General features: G+C 39.6%; 1 protein-coding gene across 1 annotated transcript; it reads left to right on the forward strand.

Annotated features, from left to right (window-relative positions):
- The first annotated feature begins 1,693 nt into the window (after nucleotides 1-1,693).
- Nucleotides 1,694-7,496, forward strand: LOC133260777 (uncharacterized). Its single transcript, XM_061439482.1, has 2 exons — nucleotides 1,694-3,863; nucleotides 7,145-7,496. Exon 1 carries the CDS (start codon nucleotides 2,071-2,073, stop codon nucleotides 3,667-3,669), a length of 1,599 nt encoding a protein of 532 aa, XP_061295466.1. The 5' UTR covers nucleotides 1,694-2,070; the 3' UTR covers nucleotides 3,670-3,863; nucleotides 7,145-7,496.
- The last annotated feature ends 12,002 nt before the right edge of the window (nucleotides 7,497-19,498 follow it).

Genomic DNA, 19,498 nt, shown 5'->3' on the forward strand with positions numbered 1-19,498 from the left:
TGAACGATGACAAATATATTTGGTAGAATACCTTTCTTTCAATTTTTATTTAACAAAAGTTTTATATATACATATATATATATATTTAAGATGTACAGCACGATCTTTTGATACTCATATACCTAGTGAACTGATGACTACAGTCAAATACCTGAGATCTACTCTCAGCAAATTTCTAATATACAACACAGTAATTAGTAAGTATAATCACCATGTTGTACATTGAATCCAAGAACTTATTTAGTAGAATGACAGTGACAATTGACATTTGTGCCAATCAGTATCAGGTACTTCTGAGAGGGTAACAGGCAGGAAGGCCAGGGGTCTCCAAATAGAGGAAATAGCCTGCAAGTGTCAGACATTTTTATCTCTCTTAAGCGGCAGGAGGAAACAAACTAGCAATATTTTTTCCTTCTCTATACAAATTTAAAGGGAGGTTTCTCTTAAAATATTGTGTTGCCATAATGACACCCGGTTTCGCCTGAAGTTAGCTATTCTCGAGTCTAGAGATAACCAATGCCTTTTTCTTATGGAAATGTTTGTCTTAAGCTATGCTAATGTACTATGCCTTTACCCCAAAACTCTGTCTCCAAGTCGGTTCCGCCTCTTGGCCCAGAACCTACTTGACAAACCAGTATGGATATTGTTCCCCTAATCTATGTAAATGAAACTATTTGTATGGTGGTCTGCCCTTCTTCAAGATTCAAGTTAATCATTTTATGGCCCAGGATAAACCATTTATCCCAAAATGCATCTTATGGGTGAGGGGCCTGGTGCCATTCTGAATTTTAAGACATTCCTTTCTTTCATTAACAGACTGCTAGTGACTATATAACATCCAGCTAAACACTAGCAGGGGGGTACTCTTTCTGCCCCCTTCTGATGCCTATGTCAGAAGCTTTCTCTATCTCCTTTATACTTTAATAAAACTTTATTACACAAAAGCTCTGAGCGATCAAGCCTCGTCTCTGGCCCCGGATTGAATTCTTCTCCTCCGGGGGCCAAGAATCCCGGTGTATTCGCGTGATTCAACAACAACCTTTCATCTTGGGGGCTCGTCCGGGATCCTTCAGGACAAGGTAAGGATGCTTGGAGCTTTAGTTCTTTGTTCTCTTAGCGAACACGTTTTCTGCTATGCTTTACTAACTCTACCGTGTGCTTGTGTGAATGAATGGCATGCCCTGCGTGAAACAAGTAAGGAGCCCTGCTCTGCGGTTCCACGGTGATCTCATACGGCTCATGGCAGAAACCTGTCGGGGCGTTATACCGACCTGCCAATGCCAAGAGGCACCCAATGTCTCCTTCGGGAACCGACCAGAAATGGGCAAAGCGTGTGGACCGAACTGTCCTTTCTCGGTCAAACTTTTCGGTCTCTTTGACCATTTCATAACTCCTTGGGAATTAGAAGTACTAACCTAATCTATCGGATCATAGACTTTCAAGGGACTTGTGATCTATACTGTTACTGTGTACTGTGGCTTAGGTCCCAAACTTGGATTGGTAGTCAAGAAAGTGTCTAGCCTCGCTAGGAATCGAAAGTTCGGAAGCTAGATGGAGCTCTAGCTCCCAGAACATCTCTGAGGTTAAAGGTTACTCAGATTGGGACTGCGATGGGTTTTTTTTTTTCCTTTGGTAATGCCGGCTCTTAGTGGATCAGAGGAGGCTGTTATACTGGTGTGGTGATGCTTGGAAAGAACATCTCAGTTTAATGTTCGCGTCGGTCTTATTGTGGTCAGGAAATACTCAGGGTCGTGCACAGGCACTCAGGTGACGAATGTTTCCTACAGCGGTCTTAGCTTGGGAGGCATTCCGGGAGGTTACTCTGATTCACCCCGGGTGACATCAGAGGCAAGCAAGGTTAAGGGTGAAGAGCTGGACGTCAAGTAGGGATGCTATCAAGTCTACCCCTGGTACATCCCCACCCCATCTCGGTGGTAGAACCGGGAGGGACGAGTACGGCCCCTGCGTCGGTAAGGGACAGACTAAGTCCGACCAGGAAGGAAAAGCTTTTGGTGTAACGTCTGTCTACACCCCCATCTAGAGCAGGGAGGGACGCCTCCGGTAGAAAAAATGGCGCTGGTCGCTTTTTTTTCTCTCTTACAGATGGGAGCTAACAATTCCAGCCTCACTCCTTTGAACTGTATCCTGAAAAACTGGGATAGATTTGATCCCCAGGGCTTAAAGAAGACACACCTGGTCTTCCTATGTGATACTGCATGGCCACGGTATCCATTGGAGGACGGCGAACGGTGGCCAGTTGGAGGGTCTCTTAAGTATAATACTGTTCTACAATTAGACCGGTTCTGTAAGGAACAAGGGAAATGGGTAGAAGTAGCATATGTGTTGCCCTTTTTCTCTCTGCGAAATATGCCAGACTTATGTCCTAAGGGTATAGATTTGGGTGTGAAACCTTCAGCTCCTCCCTATCCTCTTCCTTTGCCCCCGTACCTGGGACTCCAAACTGGGATTCAAATTGCCCACATGGAGGTCCAAACAACTCCTGTCTCAGTACGACCTCAGACTACTCTGGTTTCAGTAGAAACTCAGACCATCGAAGTAAGCGATGAGATGGAGGACAGGAGACAAAGAGAAGAGGAAAAACAGGTTTCTCCAATCTATCCCTGGGATCATATGCGCAGAGCAGCCAGAGAGACTGAGGAACAGCCACACAAGCTGTTGCCTCTTTATGAAACACCCACCGGGAGAAATAATCAGTCCATGAGAGTTAATAAGCCTTTTTCTTATCAAGAAATACAAAGAATCAAGGAGGATCTGGGAGACTATTTAGAGGACCCAGAAAAATATATCAGAGCTTTTAAAGGTGTTACTTTGCTTTATGATCTCACTTGGAAGGATGTGATGTATATCTTGGGACAAACGCTGACTCCTGAGTCAAAGACTCGAGTTTTGGGAAAAGCGGTTGCTTATGGAGATGAGTGGCTTGGTAATGAATCAGTAGGGAAGAGGGAGAACGAGATAGCGGCCCTCCCCACTGGGAATCAGGCGGTCCCAACTATAGAACCAGACTGGGACTACAACACAGCTAAAGGAAGATGGGATCAGAGTCATTTTGTTAGATGTATTCTTGAAGGACTTAGGCAGGCGCGTTCTAAGCCTTTAAACTATGGCAAATTGGCAGATATAGAACAGGAAGAGAAAGAAGCTCCTGGTAAATTCCTAGATAGACTGAGAGAAGGCCTTCGCAGATTCACTGAGATTGATCCCGAAAGTGAAGAGGGAAAAGTGATCTTAAAGGATAGATTTCTCACTCAGTCGGCTCCAGATATCCGCCGTAAGCTATTAAAACAGGCGTATGGACCAAATCAGTCTTTAGATACTCTGTTACAACTGGCTCAGACAGTCTATTATGGTAGGGAATATGAGGAAAAGAAAGAAAGGCAAAAAAAGACAAAGGAAAAGGCGGAAGCCTTCGCCATGGCTATGAAAAACGTTCTTAAACAGCCTGAGAAAAATGCCCAGAGGGGCCCAGGTGAAAAGGGATGGGCTTGCTACTGCTGTGGGAAGGAGGGGCACCTCAAGCGGGATTGCCCTCAGGCATCTAAGCCGCCCCCGGCTCCATGTCCGGTCTGCAAAGGACCACACTGGAAGAGAGACTGTCCCCAGAGGCGTAGGTCTCCGGGGTCGGACTCTCAAGACAATCAGGACTGAAGGTGCCCGGGGGTCCCCACACAAGCTCCCGTCCTAATTACACCTGAGGAACCCCGGGTATTAATAGTTGTGGGGGGCCAATCCGTCGATTTCCTTTTAGATACTGGGGCAACTTATTCTGTGCTTACTGAAGCCCCTGGCCCACTTTCTTCCCGATCCGCTTCCGTAATGGGACTGTCTGGACGAGCCAAAAGGTATTATTTCAGTTATTCTTTATCTTGCAACTGGGATTCTGTGCTGTTTTCACACGAGTTTCTGATTGTGCCAGAATCTCCCTCACCCCTTTTGGGAAGGGATATACTGAGCAAGGTCCATGCCTCTGTTTTCATGAATATGGAGCCCTCCCTTTCTCTCCCTTTAGTTGAACAAAATGTAAATCCTAGAGTATGGGCTGATGGAAAATCTGTGGGTCGAGCACAAAATGCTATTCCTGTAGTTGTTAAGCTCAAAGACCCACACGTATTTCCACATAAGAAGCAGTATCCACTGAAACCTGAAGTTAAAGAAGGGTTAAAACCCATCATCGAAAATTTAAAGGAACAGGGACTATTAATTCCCTGTAACAGTCCTTGCAACACTCCTATTTTGGGTATAAAGAAATCGAATGGTAAATGGAGACTAGTTCAAGATTTACGAATAATAAATGAGGCTGTAGTTCCTTTACACCCCGTGGTGCCTAATCCTTATACTCTATTGTCTGAAATTCCTGAACGGGCCAAATATTTCTCAGTAATTGATTTAAAGGATGCCTTCTATTCAGTGCCTTTGGCGGAAGAAAGTCAATTCCTATTTGCCTTTGAAGACCCTACGCAGCCAGCTTCTCAGTTAACCTGGACAGTTTTGCCCCAGGGATTTCGTGACAGTCCTCACTTATTCGGACAAAGTTTGTCACGGGATTTACAAAACTTTAATAGCTCTGAAGCAGTGGTGTTACAATATGTAGATGATATTTTGCTCTGTGCTGAGACAGAGGAAGCTTGTTCGCGAGCCTCAGAAGATTTCTTAAACTTTCTGGCAGGCTGTGGTTACAAGGCATCAAGAGAAAAGGCTCAGCTTTGTCAACAATCGGTTAGATATCTGGGCCTAATCATATCAAAAGGGACTAGGGCCATAGGCCCTGAGAGAATTAAACCTATACTAAATCACCCCCTACCTATGACTTTAAGACAATTGAGAGGATTTTTGGGAATCACAGGTTACTGTCGCATTTGGATTCCGGGTTATGGGGAACTTGCCCGGCCTTTATATAAACTTATAGCTGAAACTCAGCAGGCCCAAACTGACAAACTGGTTTGGTCTCCAGAAACTCAAAAGGCTTTTAAGGTTCTTCAGACTGCTCTCCTGCAAGCTCCAGCTCTGAGCTTGCCCACAGGGTCAGAATTTAATTTGTTTGTCACTGAAAGAAAAGGTGTGGCATTGGGAGTTTTGACACAACCCCGAGGGCCTCACCAACAACCTATTGCTTATCTAAGCAGAGAATTAGATGTAGTTGCACGTGGGTGGCCCCACTGCCTAAGAGTAATTGGGGCAGCTGCTTTATTAGCACCTGAAGCTTTAAAAATAATTAATGGACGAAACCTTACTGTACTGACTTCTCATGATGTGAGTGGAATCTTAAATTCTAAGGTTAATATTTGGATGACAGACAGTAGGCTTCTTAAGTATCAGTCATTGTTGTTAGAAGGACCAGTAACTAAGCTTAAAGTTTGTGGAAATTTAAATCCTGCCACTTTCCTTCCTGAGAAGGAAAATGAAACACCTGATCACGATTGTTCTCAATTCCTAACTTTAAACTATGCAGCTCGGGAGGATCTAAAGGATACCCCATTAGACAATCCTGACATGGAAATATTTACAGATGGCAGTTCTTTTGTTCAGGATGGAAAGCGTAAAGCAGGTTACGCCGTGGTGACTGCTGAACAGGTTTTAGAAGCAAAATCTCTCCCCCAGGAAACTAGTGCTCAGTTAGCGGAGCTTGTGGCCCTGACCCGAGCTCTAGAGTTAAGCAAAGGGCAGCGGGTAAATATCTATACAGATTCTAAGTATGCTTATTTGACTTTACATGCTCATGCTGCAATATGGAAAGAGAGACACTTTAAAACAGCAACAGGAGAACCTATTAAGCATTTCAGAGAGATCGAGAGACTTTTAACTGCTATATATTGTCCTAAAGAAGTAGCTGTTATGCACTGCAAAGGGCACAGCAAGGATGGGAGTAAAATAGCCGAAGGTAATCATCTGGCTGACTGTCAAGCCAGAAAAGCGGCACTTTACGAAACCCCTTCACTACAGACGCCTTTGATCTGGACAGGTCCTGTGGAACAGGAAAGACCACAATATACTGAAGAAGAATTAGAAAGATATGAGAAACGAGGAGCAAAGATTACTGATAAAGGATGGTTACAGTCCGAGGATGGACGATTAATAATTCCTGAAAATGCTCAGTGGAAAATTCTTAAGGGTTTACATCAGAGTTTTCATTTGGGTGCTGAGAGTACTTACCAAATGGTTTCTCGTTTGTTTGAAGGTAAAAATGTAATGAAAACTTTAAAGAATATTATCAAAAGGTGTGAGATTTGTCAAAAAAATAACCCAAAGACTGAAAAGCTAGCAAAATCTGGATTACAACGAAGTGGGAAGTATCCTGGAGAGGATTGGGAAATTGATTTTACTCATATGCCAAAAGCTAATGGATATTCTTGCTTACAAGTTTGGGTAGATACCTTTACTGGATGGATTGAGGCTTTTCCCTGTCGTAGTGAACAGGCTAAGGAGGTTATAAAGATTTTAATTCATGAAATTATCCCCAGGTTTGGGCTGCCACGGAGCCTTCAGAGTGACAATGGCTCCGCCTTTAAAGCTGCTGTAACTCAGGGGGTATCTAAAGCTCTAGGAATAGAATATCACTTACACTGTTCCTGGAGACCACAATCCTCCGGAAAAGTTGAAAAAGCTAATGACATTATCAAAAGGCATCTGCGCAAATTAACTCAAGAGACGCAGGACAAATGGATTAAAGTCCTACCCATAGCTTTAATGAGGGCTCGAACTACTCCCAAAAAAGAGGGACTGTCCCCCTTTGAATGTATTTATGGAAGGCCTTTCTTACGCACAGACATTGTTATAGACCCTGAAGCCTTGGAATTAACTAATTATGTAACTCAGCTCTCAGCTTTTCAACAGACATTAACAGAACTCCGGGAGAAGACTCCTGACTCAGCCTCCGAGTCAAGCAGGCCTCTATTTGAGCCAGGAACCGAGGTCCTCATAAAAACAGTGGGATCTGGGGGGCCATCCCTCGAGCCTCTCTGGGAAGGTCCTTACCAGGTTATTCTTTCCTCTCCCACAGCTGTCAAAGTGCCAGGAATTGATTCGTGGGTACATCATACTCGAGTTAAGAGGTGGCACCCTGACCAAAATTAAGTGACTTCATTTTATGTCTTTACTTTCTATGCTCTGACTTTGTACCTTTTAGATGGGCCTGATAACCTATGTGAGCTTACTTCTGCTGACTCCAAATATCCTGAGTCTGCCGTTGGATCCTCAAGACAATGTCTTCCTGTCCTGGGCTCACTCCTATGCTGCATTCCACAATCGGTCTAACTGCTGGGTCTGCGGAGCGCTCCCCTCTTCGTCAGTGGAAGGCTTCCCGTGGTGGACATCCCCACTTCAAGGAAAAGACTTTCTCCAAGTCTGTGAATACCTTCGACAACAATCACATGCGATGCCTCTTCGTCATCTGATGACATCTACCAACCCTAAAATGGACTGGTGCAACACTTTGTACTCTAACTATGGACATAATGTGACTTTTAATTTTGATTATACATTGTCTCAGTTCAATGACTATTTTGCTACATATAAGGTAAATAGGTCTAGATCTAATGGCTTTTTACCTGACGTTTATCAAATATGGGATGAGGTTACATGGCTAACTCCTGAAAAAGGACGTTTAATATCTACTGCCTCTATATGCTGGGAACAAACAGAGCCGTCCCCAAAAGTTAGCCAACAACTTAATTACAATGATTGGAAACAAATGGGATATTTGTCTCGGGAAACATGCAATGTAATCATTCCCGTGTTTTCCAATCCCAGTTCAGGTTCTCCCTTTGTCTGGCCAGGCACGAATTGGGACTGGATATCTCAGTCGCGCTGGCTTGCTCCAAACGGAACTTATTGGATATGTGGCTCTTACCTATGGGCATGGCTTCCCCCTGGTTGGATAGGGAGATGCACCCTGGGTCTAGCCTTTACTCATGGCTTTATATTTTCAGAGCTTCCAGAAAAGCCTGCTAATTTACCCCACCTTAGAACTCGGTGGGCAAGGTCTGTATTTTATTGGTATGATTATTTGGCTGCAGCGTTTGTTCCCTCTTTGGGAACTACAGATGTTATGTTACGAGTGGATGCTTTGACTAATTTTACTCAACAGGCATTACAAGATTCTCAAAAGGCTATTTCAGCTCTTAATGCTGAACAAGCACAAATTAGAAAGGTGGTTTTACAAAACAGATTGGCTCTAGACATTCTGACAGCTGCACAAGGAGGAACTTGTGCCATTATTCATACCCAATGCTGTACATATATACCTGATATGAGCACGAATGTTACTCATTTTACTAACCACATGAACAAGATGATTAGGGCCATGGACACTCCTGAAGCCTCAATTGCTTCACTTTGGAAAACGTTAACTAATTCCCCATGGTGGACAACTATCTTAATTACGATAATTCTGGTTGTTTTGTTCTTGCTGTTTGCTCCCTGCATCTGTAATTGTATAACTGGATTTGTTTCTAGCCGCATGAAAGCTTTTAAGTTACAAATGGTTGCTCAAACTCCTGCTACTACTGTAGCTACCTCCAGCTACTATTTGGGGCCCCTGGATCAGATATCCTCAATATGAGGATTAGGAGAATATGTTGCCTCACCAATTTAGGGACAACGCCCCTTGTCAGCTCGGAAGTAGTTATGGAATGAGAACGACGCCCCTTTTCCCTAGGCAACATAATTCTCCTAAAAGAAAAGGGGGGAATGAGAGGGTAACAGGCAGGAAGGCCAGGGGTCTCCAAATAGAGGAAATAGCCTGCAAGTGTCAGACATTTTTATCTCTCTTAAGCGGCAGGAGGAAACAAACTAGCAATATTTTTTCCTTCTCTATACAAATTTAAAGGGAGGTTTCTCTTAAAATATTGTGTTGCCATAATGACACCCGGTTTCGCCTGAAGTTAGCTATTCTCGAGTCTAGAGATAACCAATGCCTTTTTCTTATGGAAATGTTTGTCTTAAGCTATGCTAATGTACTATGCCTTTACCCCAAAACTCTGTCTCCAAGTCGGTTCCGCCTCTTGGCCCAGAACCTACTTGACAAACCAGTATGGATATTGTTCCCCTAATCTATGTAAATGAAACTATTTGTATGGTGGTCTGCCCTTCTTCAAGATTCAAGTTAATCATTTTATGGCCCAGGATAAACCATTTATCCCAAAATGCATCTTATGGGTGAGGGGCCTGGTGCCATTCTGAATTTTAAGACATTCCTTTCTTTCATTAACAGACTGCTAGTGACTATATAACATCCAGCTAAACACTAGCAGGGGGGTACTCTTTCTGCCCCCTTCTGATGCCTATGTCAGAAGCTTTCTCTATCTCCTTTATACTTTAATAAAACTTTATTACACAAAAGCTCTGAGCGATCAAGCCTCGTCTCTGGCCCCGGATTGAATTCTTCTCCTCCGGGGGCCAAGAATCCCGGTGTATTCGCGTGATTCAACAACAACCTTTCACTTCTCATTAGAAAACCTCTTGAAAGGGCGGTTATATAAACCTCCACAAGAACAAAACAAATTTTTTGATAAGTAATGAGCTTACCTTATTGGATGATTTACAATATAGTAAACATGAAAGCTTAGCTGTACAAATAATCCTAAAGAATTTTTGTTTGAGATTAACCCAGTTCGTTCCCACTGGGTACCTGGTTGAGCCTTTATTAAGAAAGGACAGGAGGACTCTCTCTCTCTTGCTTGCATTTGGATTCTGTTCTTCCTTAATCATGCCAGGCTCTCTCATCCTTGTCCTTTCCTATACTCCATGTTGACTTTTGTCTATTCATCTTGGATTGACCCTCTCCTTATTTTGAATATGATAGATTATTTATGGAGTTCTCAGTGTCTCCAGTTGTATTGCTCAATAATTGGAATTTTGGGTTTAGTGTGTTCATCAGTTGTATTTATCTAGCAATAGTTTATCATTTCTATTTGCGTTTAACAAGCAGACTCATGAAAATGCTAGAGGTTAGGAAGATGCAGGCTGTCGACCAACATGTTCATTTTAATTATGTGCTGCAGCTGCTTGGGAATGAATTCATCCAGGCTTCACTGTTGTGGAAGGGCTAAATAATTTGTCATTTGTTGTAGAGGAGACAATTTCTGACCTGAATGGTATTTAAAGGCTCTTCACTTATTACGAAGATGAAAACAAACAAGGACAATGAAACCTAAAGTTTACTTCCTGTGTCAATTATAAAGATATCCTTAATGTAGCAATGTGTGGCTTTAACATTTAAATGTCACCTCCACTTGCATAAAATAATGTGTCTGTGTTTATTTAACATATTTACATAATAAATCCCTAAAAGCAAGCTTGGTCATTAGAGATCAGAACAGAGTGAATCAACTGCCATTTTTCTTGGCATATATGTAATAATTATGACCACCATTAATTGTGTGGGATTTCCAGGTAGCTCGGCTGGTAAAGAATCCACCTGCAATCCAGGAGACCCTGGTTTGATTCCTGAGTTGGGAAGTTCCCCTGGAGAAGGGAAAGGCTACCCACTCCAGTAAAGAATCTGCCTGCAATGTGGGAGACCTGGGTTTGATCCCTGGCTTTGGAAGATCCCCTTGAGGAAGGCATGGCAACCCATTCCAGTATTCCTGCCTGGAGAATTCCCATGAACAGAAGAGTATGGTAGGCTACAGTCGCAAAGAGTCGGACATGACCAAGCACAGAAGAAAACACAGCATAATTGTGTGCTTGATATATGATAAAACTTATTCATGTACTATGCCTAATATTAACGGTATTTTTGCAAGATTTCTATAATTCTTGTTTAATACATGACAGAACTGAGGGTCAGAGTGATTAGGTAACTTTAACTCCCTAATTCATGTAATAAATATTTATTGGTTACCTACCATTGATTATCTAGTTTGTATCAGGCATGTTGCTAGGTACTCAGTATATGGTCATGGGATGACAAAGCGTGCTTTTTGCCCATGTGGCACTTTAATTGGTGATATCCATCATCTTTGGCAGCATCAGGAAGACTGAATCACGCTCCAACCCTGCTGTTTACTAATCGAGTGCCACTTACTGCCTATGTGTCACTTTCTGGTTGTCTGTAATTCACTAGGTGGCCACATTTCTTAAATTTGATAACCACTGACTTATTTCATCTGTAATATGAGGACCACAGTAATATTTAAGTACACAGTTAAGCCAGACGCTTGCTTCAAAGGTTTAAATCCACTGATGGCTCCAGTGACTCTCCTAGAACGATGTACATATTTCTATTTGCTGGTAGCTCAGCGGTAAAGAATCTGGCTGCAAGTGCAGGAGATGTAGGAGATGAGGTTTCAGCCCCTGGGTCAGGAAGATACCCTGGAGGAAGAAATGACAGCCCACTCCAGTATTCTTGCATGGAAAATCCCATGGACAGAGAAGCCTGGAGGGCTACAGTCCCATTGGGTTGTAAAGAGTCAAACATGACTGACCAACTGAGCGTGCATGCAGTTAGACCCTAATACCAACTTTTCCCAAGGAGACATATCCATGTAGTCGTAAAACTGTGTTCTTGTACTTGTCCGTTTGAGAAAGCTGTATTGGCACATACAAGGTAGGATACCGGTATTCTTTGGAGTGAATCTTCATCCTTCCTGCCTACCTCCTTCCCTCCCTTTTTTCTTTCGCCCTCCCTTCCTTCAGCTTTCTTTGTCAAGCAAACAAAAAACCCCATTCATTCATTATTAAACATTTACCATGTTCCATGCTAGGGTCTAGAGATATATATGAATGAATACAATATGGGATTTTCTGTGTATAGTGTAGTAGGAAACAAAAAAAAATTCAGAAACTACAGTAGTTTCTGCCATCTACCAGGTGATTAGATAGCAAATTAGGCTTTCTGTCTGTGTTAATTTACGAGCTGGATATATGGAAAACAATCTTTGCATTGCTCTTGTATTGATAGCAGACTCACAATTCAACAGGGACACTGAGGCAGAAGAGTTGTTTTAACACCTAAGCTTATTTGAGGGTAGCATAGTTCCTGCATAATCGCCATCCTTGGTAAATGGCAGCACAGCAGTAAATGGTGGCTATTTTGATTTCACTAGAGCTGTGTTCTACTCCATAGCAGCTTCCCACTGATCCCTCATACCATCCTCCCACTGCAAATAAGAGAGAACAGAAGTTTTATTTTTGAAAGCCCATTGTTCAGATTTTTGCTCAGCCTGACAAAAGCAAAAAATAAATAAATAAATAAATAAAGGAGCACTATTGACATTTTAATTTTAATGAGATGTATATATGAAGTATAATAAGGCTAAAACGCTGTATTTTCCACATGTGGTGGGATCGAGCAGGTATCTGGACAATGTAAATATGCATTCTTGTTGAAATGTTTTCTTTTTCCTTTAATGGAGGAGGACATTTTCTCCTTGTTAGGTAGATAAATTTCTTAACTTTCAATTTTACTTTGCCCACTTAGATACAGCTATGTTTCTAAAACCCTGACAGTTTTTGGAGGGAAAAATCATACAATTCCTTTTATTAATTTCTTTACCTTTTACTATGACAGTCATTTCCACAAGGAGAATATTTAATAAAAAATGTGCTGAATCCAAAACCTACGAAGTCAAGTGCAGTAAAAGGTAAGAAGAGTCAGCTGTTCAGACTCCTTACTAATTGTGTGCTGTCACTGCTTCAATCGCTACTTCAGGATTTCAGCTCTCACTAAACTAGCAAGGAAAAAAAAAAATACAGCATCTGGGCATTCAACCAAAGCTCACATGCTGTCATTAAAACTGAACCACCTTGTGAAAAAGATTTGCTTAAATGATTTTTTTTTGCTCAGAGCAGGTGCTTAAATTTGTCAAGCTGTCTTTTTAGTTTGGTTGATTATTTCAGATCTTGCAAGTTTATTTCTAACAATATGTACAGTCATTAACAGGTGAGGAGACACATTTATTATTGTTTCCCCCAAGGTAGAAATAAACTGTACTTACTGAGTAGGGTGATCTCGCTTTTCTATTGAATCAACTACTTTACTCAACTTATGTAAAAGACTCATAATGATTGTTATTTTTTGATCCTCGAGCTTAACCATGCAACAAATTTTCTCAAGGAAAAGAAAAAAATCAGTGAAACTGCACATCTGCCAACTTTGTATGAACTAAACTTCTCTTCCTAAAACATAATGTCTCTTATATTTCTTCAGATGAGAAAGGTATTAGGAATAAGATGCACTTAAAAATAAAATTAAGAACCTATGAATTAATTTTTCACTCCAAGAATCCTTTATCTAGTATAAGAAACCAATAAAATGATGAGATATCAATAGCATATTTTATATTGGGATAAATGTAAACAAACTAATATTTAGGGCTTCTTAATGCAAAATATAAATTAATTTAAGAGAAAGAGAGAGAGAAAGACTTACTAAATAATTACAGGGGTTTGCCATGTACTACATCTCTGAAGTTTTCAAGTCTTCTTCCAAACTTGACTTTCCAGGTCAACATCTTCTTACCTGGAAGAAATAAACTGTTGCAATGTAGCATCACAAAAATGCATTATGTTGCTTAAAAATTTTAATAAATCTTACTTACAATTTGACAATTTTAGAAGAGGTTTCTTTCTAAGATGAAATCCCTTAGGCTGATTCATATGCCGCTTACATCACTGGAAAATAAGTTTCCTATCTCTATGGTAGGTTAACACTACCTGCTTGAGAGTCATTCTTTCTTTGTTACATTTGATACATGTTCTGTTTTGTCTTTGCAGGAATGACCGATTGACAATTCTGTGTTCTAATTAAGTGAAATTCCAAAGGCAAGTCCGTGGCCTGAATAGACGCCTGCTGCTTTGTGCCTTATCCATTTTTAATAATCCTCTAGGCAGTATCTGTTTGTTTCCTCTCTTTTCACTCCTCATCCTGCTCTCCCACTTTGTAAATCTTATTTAAGGAAATAGCAACCCTTTCAGCTGCAAAGAAGCTTGCAATAAAATAATCTTTCAGGAGTGCTACTGTGCATTCATCTTCCTGTCTCAGTCTCATAAATTACTGATTAATTCTTTAGGACGTAATCAGCTTTTCTTAATTTGTCTAGTTGACCACATATGAAGAAACACTGCTACTAAGTGACACTATCAAATTATATTTTTCATAATGATTCATCTTTTCATATTCTTAAATGCAACAAGTAATGAGATTTATATTATTTTAGTCAGACAAAATTCCCATTACACTTTCTATTTTATATGTAATTACCTCATCCTTGGTGTTCTTTTTTAACCACACAACATTTATTTCATTTACAATTTATTGAACAAGCTGCTCATTTGATATTCACAAAGAATTAAAATGATTTGGTAAAATTTAAAGTGTTAATTCTTTACAATTAGCAAATGGCCACAAAGCAAATAAACTACAATCACTATTTCGTCTATGAATCACCCTATAACCTCATAAACAACTTCATGCTTTTGAATCAAAAATAAAATGCTTTTCAATGGAAAAATACAGAACGGTTTTTTCATTATCCTTTGTTGGTTGCAGTATGCAATTCTTAATTTGAACTGGAGACACCTTCCTACTATGCTCCTCTTATGATTTTCTTATTTAAAATAAAGAAAAACACAAATAAAAGAAGAAACATTCTTCTGCCATTTCTGGTTCTATGGACATCATCCTATTATCCATAATAAAATGAAAACCAATAAAATGTCACAAAGAATACAAACGAAATGTAGCTACAAACTATACATTCAACAAAATCTTATCTATGACCTCCATGTGACATAGCTGCAAAACCATATGTATCTGTACATATTTGTAGGGATTTGTGATTAGTCTGATGAGTGAATCTTTTATCACTTGCTGTTATTTTAGGATAACCAAGATTCAAACAACCTCAAAAAATTACTATTTGTCTTTACCTGGGATGACTACTGCTGTGGATTGGTGACAATGCAGACTGAGAAATCAGGGAGAAAAGGGCTAGGAGAATTAGTAAAAAAAATGTAGTGAACAGTAAATAACACATTTCCAAACATTTAATGATTTTAACAGAATCTATAATGGAATAAATCACATATATATCTCTTGAACCACTAGCTTCTTAGTGCTAGCAGATTCCGAGTTGTCAGAGAGCTTTTTTACAAGACTCCTAGAGAAGGCAGGTACTCCTAGTTCTACAGATTACCACCTGAGTGCTTTTGTTTTGTTGCTTAATATCTCTTATCTGTATGCTATCAATAAGAGACTCACTTCAGGTCTGACAACACACACAGATTAAAAGTAAGGAGATGGAAAAATATATTCTTTGCAAATGGAAAGTAAAAGAAAGCAAGGATAGTGATATTTATATCAGACAAATAGAATTTAGTACAATGACTTTACTATGAGATAATGAAGGACAGTACATAACGATCAATACAAGAAGAAGGCATAACAATTTTAAATATATATGTACCCAATATAGGAGAACCTAACTACATAAAGCAAATATTAGCAAACATAAAGGGAGAAATTGAAAGTAATACAATAAGAGTAGGGGATATTAACACCCTACTTGCATCAGTGGACAGATAATAAAGAGAAAATCAGTCAGGGAAATTTGGCCTTAATAGAAAAGTTAGACCAGATTATATATATATATATATATATATATATATATATGTGTGTGTGTGTGTGTGTGTGTGTGTGTCTATCTATCTGTACATATACATATAACATTTCATTCTAATACAGCAATATACACATTCTTTTCCAGTGCATGTGGAACATTCTCCAGGATACATCTCATGCTAGGCCACAAAACAAGTCTCAATAAATTTAAGAAGATTGAAATCACATCAAGAATCTTTTATGACCATGACGGTATGACACTGGAAATTGATTAAAAGAAGAAAATGAGAAAAATACAGACATGTGGAGGCTAAACAATATACTATTAAATGACTGATGGGTCAGTGAAGAAAAAAATCAAGGAGAAAATTTTTAAAATACCTGGAGACAAGTAAAAATTGAAGTCAAGATCCAAAATGTATGGGATGCAGCTAAAGCAGTTTTAGGAGGGACATTTCTAGTGATATGGACCTAACAGGAAACAAAGCAAAACAAAAATCTCAAACAATCTAATCTTACACCTAAAGGAACTAGAAAAAAGAACACGCAAAACCTAAAGTTAGTATAAGGAGGGAAACAATAAAGATCAATTATGTGCTTTGCTGTGCTAAGCCACCAGGCATGTCTGACTCTTTGCAACCCTATGGACTGTGCCCACCAGGCTCCTCTGTCCTATGGATTCTCCATGCAAGAACACTGGAGAGGCTGCTGTGTCTTCCTCCAAGGGATCTGCCCAGCCCAGGGATCAAACCCATGTCCCCTGCAGCCCCCAAACTGTAGGCACATTCTTTACCACTGATCCACTGGGGAAGCCCCAAGATCAGTTAACAAATAAATAAAAGACTGAAAAAAAAAAAGAACAATGGAAAGTATCAATGAAACTGAGCTGGTTCTTTTAAAAGATAGACAAAAGGATAAAGCTTTAACCAGACTCACCAAGAGTAAAACAGAAGGAATCTACCTAAATAAAATCAGAAATGAAAGAAGACTGATAAACAGAAATACAGAGGATCATACAGGTTACTATGAACAAACTGCACAGCCCAAAAGAAGTGGATAAGTTCCTAGAAATATACAGTCATATAAAATTGAATAAGGAAGATATACAAAATATGAGCACACCAATTAATAATGAAATGAAATCAATAACTAAAAAAATTATTCCCAATAAACAAATTCAGGACAAAGTTTCGCAGGTGAATTCTATCAAACATTTAAGGAAGAGTTAAATTCTATCCTCAGTTCAGTTCAGTCGCTCAGTCGTGTCCAACTCTTTGCGACCTCATGAATCCCAGCACGCCAGGCCTCCCTGTCCATCACCAACTCCCGGAGTTCACTCAGACTCACATCCATCGAGTCAGTGATGCCATCCAACCATCTCATCCTCTGTCGTCCCCTTCTCCTCCTGCCCCCAATCCCTCCCAGCATCAGGGTCTTTTCCAATGAGTCAACTCTTTGCATGAGGCGGCCAAAGTACTGGAGTTTCAGCTTTAGTATCATTCCTTCCAAAGAACACCAGGACTGATCTCCTTCAGAATGGACTGGTTGGATCTCCTTGCAGTCCAAGGGACTCTCAAGAGTCTTCTCCAACACCACAGTTCAAAAGCATCAATTCTTCGGCTCTCAGCCTTCTTCACAGTCCAACTCTCACATCCATACATGACCACAGGGAAAACCATAGCATTGACTTAGACGGACCTTTGTTGGCAAAGTAATTTCTTTGCTTTTTAATATGCTGTCTAGGTTGGTCATAACTTTCCTTCCAAGGAGTAAGCGTCTTTTAATTTCATGGCAGCAATCACCATCTGCAGTGATTTTGGAGCCCAGAAAAATAAAGTCTGACACTGTTTCCAGTGTTTCCCCATCTATTTCCCATGAATTGATGGGACTGGATGCCATGATCTTGGTTTTCTGAATGTTGAGCTTTAAGCCAACTTTTTCACTCTCCTCTTTCACTTTTCATCAAGAGGCTTTTGAGTTCCTCTTCACTTTCTGCCATAAGGGTGGTGTCATCTGCATATCTGAGGTTATTGATATTTCTCCCAGCAATCTTGATTCCAGCTTGTGCTTCTTCCAGTCCAGCGTTTCTCATAATGTACTCTGCAAATAAGTTAAGCTATTTCCGAAAATGAAAAGAATGTTTCTGAACTCATTGTGTTAGACCAGCATCTGCAAATGACATGAAAAAAATATATATATATAAAACTCTAAAAATGCCACCAAGACTATTAGAAGTAATAAATAAATTCAATAAACTTGCAGTGTACAAAATCAATATACAGAAACCTTATTTTTTTATATACCAATAATGAACTATCAGAAATGGAACCAAATTAGACAATTACACTAACAATTGCATCAGAAAGAATAAAATACCTAAGAATAAATCTAGTCAAACAGGTAAAAAACTTATACTCTGAAATATCTAAAACATGAATCAAAGAAATTGATGACAATACAAACAAATGGCAAGATATACTATGCTCACTAAATGGGAGAATTGATATCATGTAAATTACCACACTACCTAAGGCAGTCTACAGATTCAATCAAAACACCTATAATATTTTTCACAGAACTAGATCAAACAATTTTAAAATTTGTATGGAATCACAAAAGATCCCAGATAGCTAAAATAACATTGAAAAGAAAAAATTAAAATGAAGATAACAAACTTTCTGATATAAAACTATACTTCAAAGTTATAGTAATCAAAACTTCATGATATTGTCAAGAAAACAGACACATGGATTATGGGAATAGAATAGAGAGCCTAGAAATAAACTCATGCTTATATGTGTCAATCTATGACAAAGGAGGCAAGAGTATACAATGGTGGAAAGACAGCCTCTTTAGTAGGTAGTGTTGGAAAAACTGAATGAAGCTGAACCACTTACACCAGATACAAAAATAAAACCAGAGGAATTAAAGACGTACATGTAAAACTTGAAACTGTGAAACACCTGGAAGTAACCATAGGCAGTGTGCTCCTTGACACTGGTCTTAGGAACATTTATTTTTTTTTTTTATTTGTCTCAACAGGCAAGAGAAGCAAAAGCAAAAATAGACAAATGGGGCTACAGCAAGCTAAAAGTCTTTTGCACAGCAAAGGAAATCATCCATCAAATGTAAAGCCCACTTACTGAATGGGAGAAGATGTACATAAATGGCATATCTAATAAGACATTAATATCTAACATATAGGGTTCCCAGGTGGTACAGTGGTAAAGAATTTGCCTGCTAATTTAAGAGGCAAGAGACACAGTTTCAATCCCTAGGTCAGGAAGATCCCTTGGAGAAGGAAATGCCAATCCACTCCAGTATTCTTGCTTGAAAAATTTCATGGTCAGAGGAGCATGGTAGGCCACAGTCCATGGGGTTACAGAATCAGATACAACTGAGTGAGTGAGCACACATACACATCTAACATATACAAAGGACACATACTGTTCCATATCAAAAAGACAACCTGATTAAAAAAAAAAATGTGCAGAGGAACTGAATAATTTTCCAATTAAGACATATCGAAGGTCAACAGGCACATGAAAAGATAGTCAACATCACTAATTATCACAGAAACACAAATTAGAACCACACTGAGATATCACCTTACACATGTCAGAATAGCTATCATCAAAAAGACAACAAATAACAACTTTGTTAGGACGTGAAGAAAAGGGAATGCTAGTGTACTCTTGCTGGAAATTAATTTGTTACAGCCACTAGGGAAAACTGTATGGAACTTTCTCAAAAAATTAAACGTATAACTGCGTGCAACCCAGAGATTTGACTCTTGAGTATAAAAATGCTAAACAAAAATATATGTGCACCCCAATTTCCATTGCAGCATTATTTACAATAGCTCAAATATGTGAGCAATTTGAGCATCTACTGCCAGATAAATGGATAAAGAAGATG

Source organism: Bos javanicus, chromosome 14 (assembly GCF_032452875.1).
Source record: "Bos javanicus breed banteng chromosome 14, ARS-OSU_banteng_1.0, whole genome shotgun sequence".
Classification (NCBI taxonomy): domain Eukaryota; kingdom Metazoa; phylum Chordata; class Mammalia; order Artiodactyla; family Bovidae; genus Bos; species Bos javanicus.

What these genes read in the sequence shown, in the direction of transcription:
- LOC133260777 (XM_061439482.1), top strand. Translation starts at nt 2,071, where the DNA reads ATGGCGCTGGTCGCTTTTTTTTCTCTCTTACAGATGGGAGCTAACAAT.